The sequence below is a fragment of the Saimiri boliviensis genome, chromosome 13 (assembly GCF_048565385.1).
Source record: "Saimiri boliviensis isolate mSaiBol1 chromosome 13, mSaiBol1.pri, whole genome shotgun sequence".
Lineage (NCBI taxonomy): Eukaryota > Metazoa > Chordata > Mammalia > Primates > Cebidae > Saimiri > Saimiri boliviensis.
Genome location: NC_133461.1, coordinates 9,612,450 through 9,630,556, shown reverse-complemented (window position 1 = coordinate 9,630,556; position 18,107 = coordinate 9,612,450). Strand labels below are relative to the sequence as shown.

The 18,107-nt window shown below is 35.8% G+C and overlaps 1 protein-coding gene across 9 annotated transcripts in view; it reads right to left on the bottom strand.

The window, feature by feature from the left end:
• The window catches only part of RTTN (rotatin), a 184,001-nt gene that overhangs the window by 87,666 nt on the left and 78,228 nt on the right, over positions 1–18,107 (bottom strand). For all 9 annotated transcript variants that reach the window (XR_012513060.1, XR_012513061.1, XM_074383250.1 and 6 more), the window contains 4 exons: positions 15,414–15,568; positions 13,013–13,232; positions 1,762–1,890; positions 1,194–1,304 (listed from right to left, as the gene is read on the bottom strand). Coding sequence is in view for 7 of the 9 variants with exons in the window: in XM_074383250.1 (XP_074239351.1) it covers positions 1,194–1,304; positions 1,762–1,890; positions 13,013–13,232; positions 15,414–15,568 (615 nt within the window). In the remaining 2 variants the exon portion in view is untranslated. The remainder of the gene's footprint in view (positions 1–1,193; positions 1,305–1,761; positions 1,891–13,012; positions 13,233–15,413; positions 15,569–18,107) is intronic.

Genomic DNA, 18,107 nt, shown 5'->3' with positions numbered 1-18,107 from the left:
ATTCTTCATGAAAGGTAATAGTGACCCAGAAAATGATTTCGAGATCACCAGGCTGCCCTCCCACCACAGGACTGGGGGATGGCTTTTCCTCCTGGTTTTAAGTACCTCTCTGATTTCAGTGGGCCAGGATGATGATCCTGCCCAGTGCTTCAGGGACAGGGCTGCCCTTGAAGATACCTTTATGGGCAGGGCTCTTGAAGAGACCCAAAGGGATGAGGTCACCCCATAGAGCCATCTAGATGCTGTCACCCTGGTGGGCCTGTAAGGCACAGCATTAAGCCAAAGAACATTATCCTTGGGCATTAAGATCTAATGGAATTTGTTTTGCGAGGCTTTGGACTTGCCTGGGATCCATCACTTCTTCCTTTTTTCCTGTTTCTCCCTTTTGGAATGGGAATGTCTATCCTACCATCATCTTTCGGAAGCATATAACTTGTATGGTTTCATAGGTTCACACCTGGAGAAGAATTCTGTCTCAGGAGGGTTTATGTCTAGAGACTTATCCATATGTGGTTTAGATGTTATTTAGATGAGATTTTGGAATTTAGACTTTACAGTTGATTTTGGAATAAGTTAAGATTTTTGAGGTTGTTAAGGGAGAATAAAAGCATTTTGCATGAAAAAAGAACATGAAGTTAAGGGGTCCAGGGATGGAAAACTATGAACTGAACGGCATCCCTCCAAAACTCATATGTTGAAGCCTTTATGCTCGAGTGACTACATTTAAAAATAGGGCTCCTAGGAGATAATTAAGGTTAAATGAGGTCATAAGGGAGCAGTACTATCTCGGTAAGACTGACAACCTTATAATAATAATTTTAAAAAAAGAGACAAATCTGTTTCTATACCACCCTCCCTACCCTGCCCCACATGCATGGACCAAGGAAAGGCCATGTGAATATACAGCAAGAAGGCAGCCATCTACAAGCCAGAAGAAGAGCCCTCACCAGAACTTGACTATGTTGGCACCCTGATCTTGGGCTTTCAGCTTCCAAAACTTCTATGAGAAAAGAAGTTTTTGTTGTCTAAGCCACCCAGTCTATGGTGTTTTGTTATGGCAGCCTAAGCTAAATCAGGGCTTAAATAAAATATAAGGTAGAGTCACTAAAATATAATATATGTATATATATTTATGGTTTGTATCATTTGTTTTTAATCTAAACACAATAAACTTGATTCTCCTTCACACTGACCTCTGGGTCCCGATCAACCCATAATGGAATCAACCAAGCCAATCCCTGTTGAGTAGGAATGTGTTCTTCACTATGACTACCCAAAGGCAAGAACCAAAGTGACATCCACTCCTACTGGGAAAAAGGGGAAACAGAAATACTTTAGGTAAGTTTCTAAAAAGAAAATGCAGGAAGGTTAAAACAATTCTGAATTTTTAATAAAAGAACATAAAAATGTATTTTAGACTTGGTTTTAATCCCATTATTCAGCCAAAACAAGGCAAACAAAAAAAAAATGTTTCTCTTTAAAAAATTAAACATAACAATATTTTTGACAGAAGCTATTTTTCCCATGATTTAGACAAAAGGTAATTTTTCAGTGAATGCAGATTTTAATCAATTTCAAATAAAATTCAGATTTGTTAATATACAACTTCTAAGAAACATCCTAGTCAAAAATCATTCTTGTTTCCTAAAAAGTCAAAAGAGACATTTTAATGTAGCAAGTTCATGTGCTTGAAATGTGTTGGACACAGCATATTCCTTTTCAACTAACTGTTAAGAAGACAGACAGCTTTAATGCGCTCACCAAGCTCCCAGCCTGGGCCATCATCTCATGGGATAAGTGAAGCAAGCAAAGAATTGTGCTCTTTGTAACACCTTTTCCCATGAAGGACATAGCATTTCCTCCACGCTCCACATAAAAGGAAGTAATGACCTGAAAAACAAATGTAAACAATTTCGTGGTGACTTTATTCTTAATGGTATAAAAGATAAATAAATACATAACTGTCTACTGACTTGGGTGGATTGAATCCTAACCTTATAAAGTTATAATTTTCTTAGTTCATATACTTAAAAATGATTAAGATGATAAATTTTATGTTACAGGTATTTTACCACTGTTAAAATATTCTTCAACTTGCATAACATAGCAAGATCCAGTCTCTACTGAAAAAAAATAAAAATTAGCCAGGCATTCCAGTGCACATCTGTAGTCCCAGCTACTGGGGGAACTAAGGAGGGAGAATCACTTGAGCCTGGGAACTGCAGCTTGCGGTAAGCTATGACTTTACCACCGCACTTGGCCTGGGTTACAGAGTAAGATCTTGTACTTTTTCAAAACGAAAACAAAAATTATTAGTTTCAATATTTTTCCATTTAAAGTTTGTAAAAAAAGATGTGTGGTGCCCTCCTAGTACACAGTTGTAACTTAGAATATGTTTACATGTTTTAAACGTTATGGCATCCTTTAAAAGTCTATAAATAATTCGTTGAAAAATATACATAGAAATTGCTTGCACTATAAAACTCATTACCAGAGTTATGTCAGATTTTCTTGAACTATGGTTTAAATGTAAATAGGCATTTCCTTACTCATGAGTGATCTAAGATTTCTATTGCATATTTGTATGCTTATTTACATCACTGGTTCTCAACTTTTTTCTCTCCCATGCTAACTATATGTAGCCAACACATTTTAAAGGAAAGATTTGTTGTTAAGTCGAAGCAATCAAAAGTACTTCTTATCTGCACTAACAGAAAAGAGTATTTCAATTCACCCACCAAAGGTCTCAATGCTTTTATTCAGCATGGAATCCTTCAATGTAAGCCATTTTGTCTCAATCTATCTTCTGGGCTTTTTAATTTTTCCAACTCATGTGGCAAAGTACGTCATATGCGTATTTTAAAAACAGCATAAATCACGTTAATAAAAGCATCTAACTGGTAGAATTTTGAGAAATTTGACCTGAATTAGAATTTGCGTAAAACAAACAAATTAAAATTACATCTGAGGCATGGTTGCTCACACCTGTAATCCCAGCCCTTTGGGAGGCCAAGGTGGGTGGATCACTTGATGTTAGGAGTTTGAAACAAACCTAGCAAAAATGGTGAAACTCCTACTCTACTAAAAATACAAAACTCAGCCAGGCATGGTGGCACATAATCCCAGCTACTCAGGAGGCTGAGGCAAAATAATCACTTGAACCCACGAGGCTGAGGTCACAGTGAGCTGAGATCGAGCCACTGCATTACATCCTGGGTGGAAGAGTGAGACTCAGAATAAAATAAAATAATGTCTGAAAAATAAAACAAGATTGGCCAGGGGTTCACAACTGTGGATGATACCTACATGGGCTATATTCTACTGTTCTTTCTACATTATGTCTGAAATTTCTCATAATTAAAAATTTTAAATTTTTTTATTATGCTTTAAGTTCTGGAATACATGTGCAGAATGGGCAGGTTTGTTACATAGGTATATACGCGCCATGGTGGTTTGCTTCCCCCGACAAACTGTCATCGACATTAGGTATTTCTCCTAATGCTCTCTCTCCCCTAGGCCCCCACACCCTGACAGACCCCGGTGTGTGATGTTCCCCTCCCAGTGTCCATATGTTCTCATTGTTCAACTCCCACTTATTAGTAAGAACATGTGGTATTTGGTTTTCTGTTCCTATCTTAGTTTGCTAAGAATGATGGTTTCCAGATTCATCCATGTCCCTGTAAAGGACATGAACCCATCCTTGTTTATGACTGCATAGTATTCCATGGTGTATATGTGCCACATTTTCTTTATTGAGTCTATCATTGATGGGTATTTGGGTTGGTTCCAAGTCTTTGCTATTGTGAACAGTGCCATAATAAATATACACATGTGTATGTGTCTTTATAACAGAATGATTTGTAATCCTATGGCTATATACCCAGTAATGGGATTGCTGGGTCAAATGGTATTTTTATTTCTAGATCCTTGAGGAATTGCCACACTGTCTTCCACAATCGTTGAACTAATTTACGCTCCCACCAACAGTGTAAAAGTATTCCAATTTCTCCACATCCTCTCCAGCATCTGTTGTTTCCTGACTTTTTAATAATTGCCATTCTGACCGGCATGAGATGGTATCTCATTGTAGTTTTGATTTGCATTTGTCTAATGATCAGTGATGATGAGCTTTTTTCATATGTTTGTTGGCTACATAAATGTCTCCTTTTGAGAAGTGTCTGTTCATATGCTTCACCCACTTTTTGTTGGGGTTTCTTATAAATTTGTCAGTTCTTCATAGATACTGAATATTACCTGTTTTAATTGTGAAGTTAGGGTGTCAATTTTAGATCTTTCCCACTTTCTCCTGTGGGCATTTAGTGCTATAAATTTACCACTAAACACTGCTTTAGCCATGTTCCAGAGACTCTGGTACATTGTGTCTTTGTTCTCACTGGTTTCAAAGAACTTGTTGATTTCTGCCTTAATTTCATTATTTACCCAGTAGTCATGCAGGGGCAGGTTGTTCAGTTTCCATGTAGTTGTGCAGTTTTGAGTGAGTTTCTTAATCCTGATTTTAGTTTGATTGCACTGTGGTCTGTGAGACTCTTTGTTAAGATTTCTGCTCTTTTGCATTTGCTGAGGAATGTTTTACTTCCAATTATGTGGTCAACTTTAGAATAAGTGCAATGTGGTGCTGAGAAGAATGTATATTCTGTTGATTTGGGGTGGAGAGTTCTGTACATGTCTATTAGGTCTGCTTGGTCCAGAGCTCAGTTAAAGTCCTGAATATCCTTGTTAATTTTCTGTCTCAATTGATCTAATATTGACAATGGGGTGTTAAAGTCTCCCACTATTATTGTGTGGGAGTCTAAGTCTCTTTGTAGGTCTCTAAGAACTTGCCTTATGAATCTCAGTGCTCCTGTATTGGGTGCACATATATTTAGAATAGTTTGCTCTTCTTCTCGCATTAATCCCCTTACCATTATGTAATGCCCTTCTTTGTCTCCTTTGATCTTTGTTGGTTTAAAGTCTGTTTTACCAGAGACTAGGATTGCAACTCCTGTTTTTTTTTTTTTCTTTCCATTTGCTTGGTAAAACTTCCTCCATCCCTTTATTTTGGGCCTATGTGTGTCTTTGCATGTGAGATGGGTCTCCTGAATACAGCACACCAATGGGTCTTGACTTTCCAATTTGCCAGTCTGTGTCTTTTAATTGGGTTATTTAGCCCATTTACATTTAAGGTTAATATTGTTCCATGTAAATCTGATGCTGTCATTATGATGCTAGTGGCTTACTTTGCCTGTTAGTTGGTGCAGTTTCTTTGTAGTGTCGACAGTCTTTACAATTTGTTTTTGCAGTGGTTGGTACTAGTTGTTCCTTTCCATATTTAGTGCTTCATTTAAAAGCTCTTATAAGGCAAGCCTGGTGGTGACAAAATCTCTCAGCATTTGCTTGTCTGCAGAGGATTTTAATTCTCCTTTGCTTATAAGCCTTACTTTGGCTGGATATGAAATTCTGAGTTGAAAACTCTTTTCTTTAAGAATGTTGAATATTGGCCCCCAATCTTCCGGCTTGTAAAGTTTCTGCAGAAAGATCTGCTGTTAGTCTGATGGGCTTCCCTTTGTGTGTAACCAGACCTTTCTCTGTGGCTGCTCTTAACATTTTTTCCTTCATTTCAACCTTGGTGAATCTGATGATTATGTGTCTTGGGGTTGCTCTTCTGGAGGAGTATCTTTGTGGTGTTCTCTGTATTTCCTGAATTTGAATGTTAGTCTGTCTTGCTCAGTTAGGGAAGTTCTCCGAGATAATATCCTGAAGTGTGTTTTCCAACTTGCTTCCATTCTCCCATCACTTTAAGGTACAACAATCAAACATAGGTTTGGTCTTTTCATATAGTCCCATATTTCTTGGAGGCTTTGTTTGTTCCTTCTCATTCTTTTTTCTCTAATCTTGTCTTTCATGCTTTATTTCAGTAAGTTGATCTTCAATCTCTGATATCCTTTTTTCCAATTCATTGATTCAGCTATTGATACTTGTATATGCTTGACAAAGTTCTCATGCTGTGTTTTTCAGCTCCATCAGGTCATTTATATTCTTCTCTAAACTGGTTATTCTAGTTAGCAATTCATCTAGCCTTTCTTCAAGGTTCTTTGCTTCCTTCCATTGGGTTAGAGCATGCTGCTTTAGCTTGGAGAAGTTTATTATTACCCACCTTCTGAAACCTACTTCTGTCAATTAGTCAAACTCATTCCCTGTCCAGTTTTGCTCCCTTGCTAGTGAGGAGCTGTGATCCTGGCAAGGAGTGGTGATCCTTTGGAGAAGAGGCATTCTGGTTTGGGGAATTTTCAGCCATTTTGGGCTAGTTTTTCCTCATCTTCATGGATTTATCTACCTTTGGTCTTTGATGTTGGTGACCTTCAGATGGAGATTTTGTGTGGATGTCCTTTTTGTTGATGTTCATGCTACTCCTTTCTGTTTGTTAATTTTCCTTCTCATAGTCTGGCCCCTCTGTTGCAGGTCTGCTGGAATTGGCTGGAGGTCCACTCCAGACCCTATTTACCTGGAGATCACCAGCAGAGGCTGCAGAACAGCAAAGATTGCTGCCTGTTCCTTGCTCTGGAAGCTTCATCCCAGAGGGGCACCCCCACCAGATGCCAGCCAGAGTTCTCCTGTATAAGATATCTGTCAACCCCTGCTGGGAGGTGTCTCCAAGTCAGGAAGCATGGAAGTCAGGGATCCACTTGAGGAGACAGTCTATCCCTTAGCAGAGCTCAAGCGCTCTGCTGGGAGATCCACAGTTCTCTTCAGAGCCAACAGGCAAGAACGTTTAAGTCTGCTGAAGCTGCACCCACAGCCACCTCTTCCCTCAGGTCAAAAACTTTTAAGTGACTATGTTAAAAATAAAATATCTAAATGATCAGGTCCTATTATCTTCCTCTAGGTCGTCACTGGAGATATCTAACATCTGTGATCTGTGTAATGATTTTTAATTATAGCTTATAATTGAGAAGCCAAGAACTTTGATTATATTTCCTTTTAATTTGGTAATTCTGTTAGACCTCTGGAATTATACATCATGTATCTGATTTAAAGATTTAATTATCATAGTTTATTCAACTATCATAGTTCATCATGCTTAAAGTCTCATTTCACATCTACAAAAAGCAAATACTCATATTCAAATTTCACTGTGCAGAAGCACACTAATCTTTTATTAGAAATATGGCCCCCTTCCAAAAACAAAATCAGCTTTTTTTTTTTTTTTTTGAGACGGAGTTTCGCTCTTGTTACCCAGGCTGGAGTGCAATGGCGCGATCTCGGCTCATTGCAACCTCCGCCTCCTGGGTTCAGGCAATTCTCCTGCCTCAGCCTCCTGAGTAGCTAGGATTACAGGCATGAGCCACCATGCCCAGCTAATTTTTTGTATTTTTAGTAGAGACGGGGTTTCACCATGTTGACCAGGATGGTCTCGATCTCTTGACCTCGTGATCCACCCTCCTCAGCCTCCCAAAGTGCTGGGATTACAGGCTTGAGCCACAGCGCCTGGCCACCAGCTTTAATTACTAAGAAACTATGCAGCAAATCATTTGGACCAACAACGACTTTGTTTCAAAATCCACTCCCATAAGCCTTATTTTATTCTTTAAAAGAAGAATTTGGCCAGGCTTGGTGGCTCAGTCCTATAATCCCAGCACCCTGTAATCCTTTGGGAGGCAGAGGCAGACAGACCATGAGGTCAGGAGTTTAAGACTAGCCTGACCAACATGGTGAAAGCCTGTCTCTACTAAAAATTAAAAAATTAGCTGGGCAGGGTGGTGGGCACCTGCAATCCCAGCTACTCGAGAGACTGAGGCAGGAGAATCACTTAAAACTGTAAGGTGGAGGACACAGTGAGCCAAGATCATGCCACTGCATTCCAGCCTGGGCAAAAGAGTGAAACTCTGTCTCAAAAAAAAAAAAAAAAAAAAGAATTTATTCATTTTAGTATGACAGGGATACCTGTTTATATAATTAATAAACTAAGCAGAACAACCCAAGATTAAATGTTACCCTGTTATAATTTCTAACAAAAGTAACAGATTTCTTCCTAATATTTTCCTGTCATTTAATATAAAGACAGAAAGATTTTCTTCTCAAGATGTTTTATGAAGCATGAAATGAACTCCTTTTTAAACCAAAGATTTGCTAATCAAATTTTTCATAACTGCTAAACATTACATAACAGGGACTGTGCCTTTTGTGTCTCATATAGCTAATAAACTGTTAATAATTTTTATTACCTCAAAGACAACTGAAAATAGAATAGGCTATTGCCTTTTTGCCTACACTTCTTACCTAAAACTAAGCCCTTTTGTTCTCCAATACAATAAACAGTTCATTTTAATTTCTGATCTAAAGGTGTGACCTAAAGTCTTTGTACATAATTTAAAAACAAAAGCACTTCTGAAAGTTTCTAAACATAAATGAGGTAATACTTCACTTCTTCTTTAGTTACTGCTATGGCAGGTCCTCACCTATTCCTGATTTCAAACAGCTAAACCTCACTTTATAGAGGAGACACACTCTACAAAAAGTTTATAAATAGAGTATTTAAAAATCACAGTACAAAAAAATGCTATAAACTAGGTACTGGTAAGTTGAATTATATATTTTTTTACATTTTTAAACTTTTAGGTTCAGAGGTACATGTGAATGTTTGTTACATAGGTAAACTCATGAGAACAAAGTTAGGACACATCAGAAACTCTGGGACACAGATAAGGCAGTTTAAGAGGGAAATTCATAGCATTAAATGCCTACATCAAAAAGTTAGAAAGATCTCAAATTAACGACTTAACAACAAAACTGACAGATTTAGAGAAGAACATATCAACCCTAAAGCTAGCAGAAGACAAGAAATTACCAAAATCAGAGCTGAACTGAAGGAAATCAAGACATAAAAAAAGCATTCAAAAGGTCACTGGATCCAGGAGTTTTTTTTTTTTTTTTTAAACTTAATGAAATAGAAAGGCCACTAGCTAGACTAACTGAATTATATTTTAAATGCACTAGAGGAGCTGACTTCCTAGAAATATTATGATTAACTCTTTAATATACATGCTTTTAAAAATTCATTTCTGATCACGGACAGCATAAAATAACTAATTAGTATACTGACAGTTGAGCCTTTCAGTATTTATACTTAAAAATGAAATTTCCTGTAATCCCAGCACTTTGGGAGGTCGAGGTGGGCAAATCATGAGGCCAGCAGATCAAGACCAGCCTGGCTAACATGGTGAAACCCCATTTCTACTAAAAATACAAAAAAATTAGCTGGGCATAGTGGCAGGAGCCTGTAGTCTCAGCTTCTGGGGAGGCTAAGGCAGAAGAGTCACTTGAACTTGGGAGGTGGAGCTTGCAGTAAGCCCAGATCACACCACTGAACTCCAGCCTGGCAACAGAGGGAGACTAAGTCTCAACAACAATAACAACAAAAACAACAACAAAACAACAACAAAATAAAAATAAATTTATTTTATTAAAGGTACTCCAGTAAATTTCATATTAAATTTTATAGTACACCAAAGAGTACTTATAATCTTTAAATCTGTTTTTAAAAACAAAATGTGCTTTTGGAAAAAAAAAATCTAGATAGGACCAGACAAAGTATGATTTACTACTGAATATACATTATTTAAATCATTATTTATTAATGAAAATACAAAAATAAAACACATATTTTTATAATCATTTATGTCACATTTCCAAAATGTTTTTCAAACTGTACTTAAATTAAAATGCTATATATAATATATATGTATTATGTAGCATATATATTAATTGATTCACTAACCACTATGTAAAAACCATGGTGCTAGGTCAATGAAGTAGCCATGGGATAGTAGAAACAGCCAAAGATGATACTTACAAGCTCACAGTCTACTACAGTAATGCAGAAAACAAAATAAAAGTCCAGGTACAGTGGCTCATGCCTGTAATACAGCAGCACTTTGGGAGGCCAAAGTGGGAGGATTGTTTGAGCCCAAGAATTCAAGACAAGCCTGGGCAACATAGTGAGACCCCACCTCTACAAAAAAAAAATTAAAAATCAGCCAGGTGTAGTGGTGCACACCTGAGGTCCCAGCTACTTGGGAGACTGAAGCAGGAATATCACTTAAGCCCAGGAGGGAGGCTGTAATGAGCTGTGATTGTGCCACTGCACTCCAGTCTAAGGATCAGAATAAGACCCCGTCTCAAAAAAAATAAAGTAAAATAAGTAAAAATATATTACATAACAGCCACATATATAAATTGTTACAGGTATATAACCTACAGGAAAGGCCAAATAATATTAGCTAAGTATACAGAAGGTAAGTAAATAAATTAGATCTTAAATTTTTTTAGAGATTGCCACTCCTAAAAGAGAGAAAACTATGTGAAGGAAGTCATCTTTTTAAAATGCATTTTTATTTTGGAAAAACAGCCAGATATAACTGAAAATTTAGAGACATGGGAAAAAAATACAATGGAGATAAAACTCAAAATGCAAAATTGAGTCTTATGCTCTTTAAAAAAAAGGTTTGGATTAAAAGATTCATGTTTCTGAAAACTAATCTAGCATAAACAGAGACTGTATGATGGCAAGAGAGTACCGATGGCATGAAAAAAAAAATCGGAGGTTAGAGATACAATTTGATCAGAAAATTCCATGTCCAGAACGCCTCTCACTGTATTAATCCACTTATCTTTCTAAATCTCACTCTACAGTGCCTCCTAGAAGAGTCATTCTTGAAGTCCCAACATAGTTAACAATCAAAACAAGGTTGACAGATTTGTCCAGTAAGAAAACAGTGAGTAATTTTTTTTATCCTGACAGTTTATTACCTACATAAACAGCAAAAGCAAGAACGGTCAAAGTTGACAGCTCCTGGTGTCCCTTGCACAGGATGACACTGAAACAAAGGGACCAGATGACTATAACACAGATGATAGGTCGCTCTGTTGCTGAGACCTTGTGCCATGTTGCAGTAAAGCAGTTTTATAACCTGCAGCTATGCACCAAGGAGAGCAAGGCAGAAAGCCCGGCCCTCATCAGGATGCAGGAACCAATAAGAAACAGGTTCCTAAATGACTTCCTAATAGTCAGTGAAGTAAATGAGAATCAACCTTGTATATAGTCAGCTGCTCATAAGCCTTTCATGTTCTCATGTTCCAGAAGGATGACAGGAAGTACTACCAAGGTTTAGATGAGCTGTGGTTAAGCCTTGTGTATGTGGCCCAAGTGCAGACATGCAAGATTGTCAGGCCACTGTGGTGAAGCTGTTCTCATAAAACTGTGTACAATCATATCACTGTTATATTTATTATATCATGATAAAAATATTTTAACTTAAATGATGATGAAAACATGGCATAAGGCCATGCTTAGAGGATTAGAGCTAAAAATGCACATTTGAGAAAGCCTTAAAAAAAAAAAAAATCAATGAAGTCAGATTCTACCTTAAAATGTTAGAAAAAGAGCTGTAAACTAAACCAAAAGTAGAAGGAGATAACACATATTGGAAGAAATAAAACAGGAGAAAAATATTAAAGAGAGGGGATCAACAAAGCCAATGGTTCATTCTATCAGGGAGATCAATCAAGAAAAATTGAGAAAGGAATAATTAATGCCTGGAATGAAAAGAAACTTCACTACAGATTCAGCAGACATTTAAAAAGTAAGATGATTTAATGAATAATTTCAAAGTAATAAATTTGAAAATTTAGATAAAAGTTTTAAAATTCTACAAAAACTTAACTTTACTAAGGCTGACACATACAAAAAGAAACTCTGAATGATTTTAGATCTACTTAAAAAGTCATTTCATAATTTACAATCTTCCCAAAAAGAAAACTGCAAGCCAAGATAGTTTCACCATCAAATTCTACCTAACATTAGAGAACAAAATAACACTAATACAAATCAGCTATTCCAAAAAAGAAAAAGAAAAAAGAAAGAGAGTTACATAAAGGAAAAGAGTTAAAATGGTTGAAAATGTCATATTTTTAGAATCTCCTCATCCCATTAATTCTGTCACTCTCCCATTTTAGTCATAAAAATGGAAAGATTTTGATGTTAAAAACTTGACAAACTCTTTATGAGAAAAAAGATGCAAAATTCGACAAACCTTTTTACACAAGAAAATAGGTAGAATAATTCTAAAAACTTGAGAATTCTAAAAAATTGAGAAACCAAATCCATTAATATATGAAAAGAATAATACATCACAACCTAACTGAAATGTTTCCAGAAATGCAAGGTTGTTTAACATTTTTAAATCAATCAATAATGGAATATAAAAATCATATGAGTATCTTATAAAAGATACAGAAAAAAGCAATATACAATTATGAATTAAAAAACAAAGCTCCTAGCAAAACATGACAAAAAACTTCCTCAATTTGATTTTTCTTAACTGACAAATACAACTATAAACAGCATACTGAAAGGTGAAAAATTAAAGGCTTTTGTTTCGATATTGGAAACAAGGATTGCTGGATACATGATCAATGTATAAAGACTGGCTGTATTTACATATTTCAGTAACAGAAGATAGTATTTCAAAAAAGATGCTCATTTTCACCAAAAAACAAGAATGTTCATAGCTGTAGCATCCAAAACTGCACAAACTGGAAGAATAAGAAAAACCAAACATCCTTTAACATTGTACTGAGTATGCCGTATACAAAATGCTTGGGGCCAGAAGTGTTATGAATTTTGGAGTTCTCTGGATTTTGAAATATCTGTGTCATATACTTACTGGTTGAGCATCCCTAATCCAAAAATCCAAAATCTAAAATGCTCTAGTGAACATTTCGTTTGAGCATCAAAAGTTTCTATTTTTTTGGAAAATGAGGGTACTTATAAAAGTGGCCTTCCTTACTTATCTATTAATAAAAATCACTAAAACATTTCAATATTATGACATATAATGCATAATATTCTACAATGAATACAATAATATATAATGCACTTGTGAACTGGCACAAAGTAAAAGCAATCACTAAGTAGTAAACAGCTACCAATCGGGGAACCATTATTTTTACTTACCTCAAGGAGACCTGACAAGTACTTCACACATATATCGAGAGGCTTTGTGAGAGGAGAATGTGAGCTCCATCCAGGAAATGCAGTGAGGTTAGCCATCCCTCGTAAGGTCCGCTCAAGGGATGGCAGGCCATAGAAATGCGGTGCATCCGTCACTTTCAGACACTGGAGCAGTTTCAGAGCCAGCTGTGTTTGAAAAACGTAAAGAAGTTCCAAGCATTTCCTAGGGGTGCAAAAGAGGAAAAATCAACCACCAAGAAGTATAGTGGGTTTAATGGGCTATCTCACTGGCTATAAAAGGTTACTTAAACTCATAGTAATAGAAAAATATGAACTAGACAAAACGGCAGAAAGTATTTCCTATCAAATAGAGACTTTTCAAGGAAAGCATAAAATACCAACTAGAGAATATCATATAAAACACAAGTAACAATTACATTGGGCCAGGGGCAGTGGCTCACATCTATAATCCCAGCGCTTCAGGAGCCTGAGGTGGGAGGATTGCTTGTGGCCAGCTTTGGCAACACAACACGGTGAGACCTCATTCTACCAAAAAATAATAATAATAATTTTTTAAAAATTAGCCAGGTGTGGTGGTGCATGCCTATAGTCCCAGCTACTTAGGAAGCTGAGGCAGGAGGATCTCTTAAGCCCAACAGCTCAAGGTTACAGTGAGTTAAGATTGTGGCACTGCACTGCAGTCTGGGTGACATAGTGAAACTCCATCTCTTAAAAAAGAAAAAAAGAGGGAGTGAAGAAAAAAACACAGAATAGGAAGAAAATATTTGCAAATCATGTAAGGGATTAATATCCAGAATATATTAAGACCCCCTACAACTTAACCACAAACAATTCAATTCAAAATTAGCAAAGATGTTGAATAGGCATTTCTCTGAAGAAGATACACAAATAGCCGTAAGAACAGGAAAAGATGCTCAAAATTATTTTTCATGGGGGAAATGCAAATAAAAACCACAATGATACCAGTCTACACTCATTTGGATGGCTATAATAACAAGTGTTATTGAGGATATGGAGAAACTGAAGCACTCATACATTGCTGGTGGGAATGTAAAACGGTATAGTTGCTGTGGAAAACAGCTCGGCATTTCCTAAAAAAGTTAAGCACAGAGGCCGGGCGCGGTGGCTCAAGCCTGTAATCCCAGCACTTTGGGAGGCCGAGGAGGGTGGATCACGAGGTCAAGAGATCGAGACCATCCTGGTCAACATGGTGAAACCCCGTCTCTACTAAAAATACTAAAAATTAGCTGGGCATGGTGGTGCGTGCCTGTAATCCCAGCTACTCAGGAGGCTGAGGTAGGAGAATTGCCTGAACCCAGGAGGCGGAGGTTGCGGTGAGCAGAGGTCGTGCCATTGCACTCCAGCCTGGGTAACAAGAGCGAAACTATCTCAAAAGAAAAAAAAAAAAAAAAAAAAAAGTTAAGCATAGAGTTACCATTACAGCTACCATACAAACCAGCGATTCCACTCCTAGTCATATACTCAAGAGAACTGAAACACATATTCACAGAAAAATCTGTATATGAGTGTTTACAGCAACACTACTGACAACAGCCAAAAGGTAGAAATAGATCAAATGTCCACCAGTGGATGAATGGATAAACAAAACATGGCATATCTATGCCTAGAATATTGCTCAGTCATAGAAAGAAGTAGTGCTAATTGCTACAACATGCAAGGACCTTGAAAACATGATGCTAAGTGAACTAGCTAGGCACAAAAGACCACGTTATTGTTTGATTCCATTTATGTGATATATCCAGAATAGGCAAATCCACAGGCATTGAAAGAAGACTAGTGGTTGCCAGAGCCTGGAGGAACGTATGAATAGGGAGGGGCTTTTTCATAGATACAAGGCTTCTTTTGGGGCTGATGATAATGTTCTGGAATTAGATAGTAGTGACAGTTGCACAATATTTTGGATATACTAAAAACTATTCAAATGCACACCTTAAAATGGTTAAAATAATGACTTTTATCTTAATTTTTTTAATTTTTAAAAATAGAATTCATAACTTCAGATATGTATTTGAGAGTCATCAGTGTAAAGATATCATAAAGTCATAGGCATAGGTATGGCTGCTCGAGTAGATTTGTAGATAATTAAGGGAAGACCAGGAATTAAACCCTAGAGAACAAAACACTGTGTGTGTGTACACATGTGAGTGCATGTGTGCATGTGTGTAGTGAAGGAGATCATGCATGTACAATCAGGCTGTAACAGATTCAACTGAAGCAAAAACAAACAGAATACTGTAACTGATTGTTACTTAAGTATTTGAAAGAAGTATTTCTTAATTTGAAAGCAGTACAAAATTTGAAATTCAAAGAAAAATCAGGTTCTATACTAATGCACATAAACGTTCAATGTTACAAATGGTACCTGTCATTAACGTCCATGAAATTGAGCAGCAAGGTATCAAAAAGAGCAATCAGTTCTTTCTGAAGTTGTTGCCTGACAGCAGTCCGGATATCATCTGTCTCTTCTCGTGCCTGTGACTCTGTCAGAACCAAGAGGTCTAACAGTGGGTTTGCACTCTAAAAAATGAAATTTGTAAAAAATACATTTACTAATGGAACTACGTACTGTTTCCTATAAAGGTTTTTCTTGCTAACTACGTTCTAGATTAACTATGAGTTATATTACCTAACTAGTAGGTGTGGGCCTTTACTGTACTAGTAGAGATGTTCTAAATTCAAAAGATGTTTAATATGTTCTCAACAAATAAAAGCATCTTTATGATAGAAAACAGAAAAAGGACAATGAGAAAAACAAAACCACACATAATCATGCCACACAGAAATTGCCACTGTTATTTATTGATACATAACACCGCTTTTTGTTTCTGAGAATATAAACAGAATTAAAACTAGACATTTTCACAAACCCGCATCAAGTGAAAAAATTCACTACTGTAACCATTTTTCCCTGCTTCCTGTTATTAACAATATTTCTGCCAAAACATTAGTTTAATATCTGATTGTTTTTCAACAATAAGGATTACCATATTAACTCCTGGATAATCAATGATGCATAATTTCACTAAGCCGCAACACACAGTGTACTCAAGTTGGATTTTATCTTACATATGAATTCCACAATGAAATTACTAAATCAAAATATTATTATACTTTTCATCTTTTTTTTATATATAGTGCCAAACTGTCCCTGTACAAATGTACCAGTAAATACAATTACACAGAATGGGAAAAGACCCAGAGCACCCAAACCAATGCTATGTGATCATTACTACTATAATCTTTGACAACTTCATAGGCTAGTAAACAAATACTAGTGCTTTCTAAAACTTCTCTTTTCCCAACAACAAAAAATATATATATATAGCTAAAAAAAATAAAAGGATTATTTCTAACAATATTGAGAAAAGAAAATATTACACTAATCAGAAGCATTAATAGATATATGGAACATTTATTAATCATCTACGATGTTTCAGGCACTGTGCTAAAAAGATAATAAGATTTCATTTAACTTTTTGACTAAACTTGAAGATTTGCATTTTCATTCCTGTTTTACACATAGGAACACAGATTTACAATGAGGTTAAATAACTGTCTAAGTCACAGACAAAGGCAGAGCAAGAAGTACCTTACTCCAAAGCTAGTTAATATTCCATCCTCAGCATAGTGCCACATCACTAGTGCATATAACAACATACGAAAAGAGATAAAATCAAAATGTAATTACTGTTCTTATAAAATCCTTCACCTAAAGAGAACTCAATTCAAAATTAATTGCAGTCTCTTTAGGGAAGAGAAATGAAAATATGTAAAGAAACCTCTAAATTGCTTATAACATATAGAGATAGATACAATTATAAATAATATAACTGAGAGTGTTTAGAAACTATTTAGTAGAGACATTTTGCTCTTATTTTACAGTGTTTTAACATCTAAACAGTATTTTTCCTAACTTTTTATCTTAAGCAATGTATGTCTTTGGATAAATTAAAATTGCATAAGACATAACTGCAACTTTTATGTTTCATGCATGAACAAAAGAATCCAAATTCATACTTTAGTAAAGTCATAAAAATAAATATATTTTCTATAGTGTTCTGAATCCTAAATATCCAAAAGCTGACTCACACTCACACGCCTGCTGACTCTGAAAACTACTGACGAAACGAACAAACTATTTATGCCAAGATGCAGACTCCATCTTGATAAAACATAATTTCATTATCAGAAATGATTAATTTTGATAATACTGATAAAAATTAAGTAGAAGCTACTATTAATACATCAACATACTGATACAGTATGTGTATACATAAAATTAAGATTCTCCCACAGAATCTCATCCTATTAATAACTTGTTTCTGCTTGAAGATTACTGAGATTTTTTCTCTTTTTATTTTTGACATACATGGTAACATTGAAATTCATTGAACCTTAGCAACACCAGTTCTAAAATAGTAGGTGAATTACCATTTCTCAAGTACAACAGAGTAGAATAAGATGCCTCTACTGATGCTTACAGATGTCAAGTGCTTAATCATATTGGAAGTTTTTGTCTTTAGACATTAGTATTCAATCCTAATTTTAAACCAACTACTTGGGCCATTATTTTGTCACTGTTGACCTCTAAAAGGCAACAATTTCTATAATGATGGCTCGTTTTCTTTATGCACACAATGTTACCACTCATCATATCCAATTTTACATCCATCAGCAAGCTATGCCGAAAGGATGTGCAAGGCCCTCAATAAAGTCTGAGTGCACATAAGCCTGTTATGGGAAAGTCAGCCAAGGAAAATATGTATACTATACAGTTCTGCAGAGCTTCACAAAAGAGAAAAAAACTAACAGCTTCACATTTATGAATTATGAATTTCCATCGAAAATGGATTCTGAAAAGAAAGATATTCAAAATTGGCATTTCTAGATTGTTATATACTAACAAAATATCATATTTTAAAAGATTATAAAAAATTAACTATAAAAAATATTTAAAAATCGTAAATTGCCTAAGAATTATAATATGTTTATAATAAATGAATGTCTTGATAAAACACATAGAAAAAATTTTCACAAGAGAAAATTCCCGAAATCT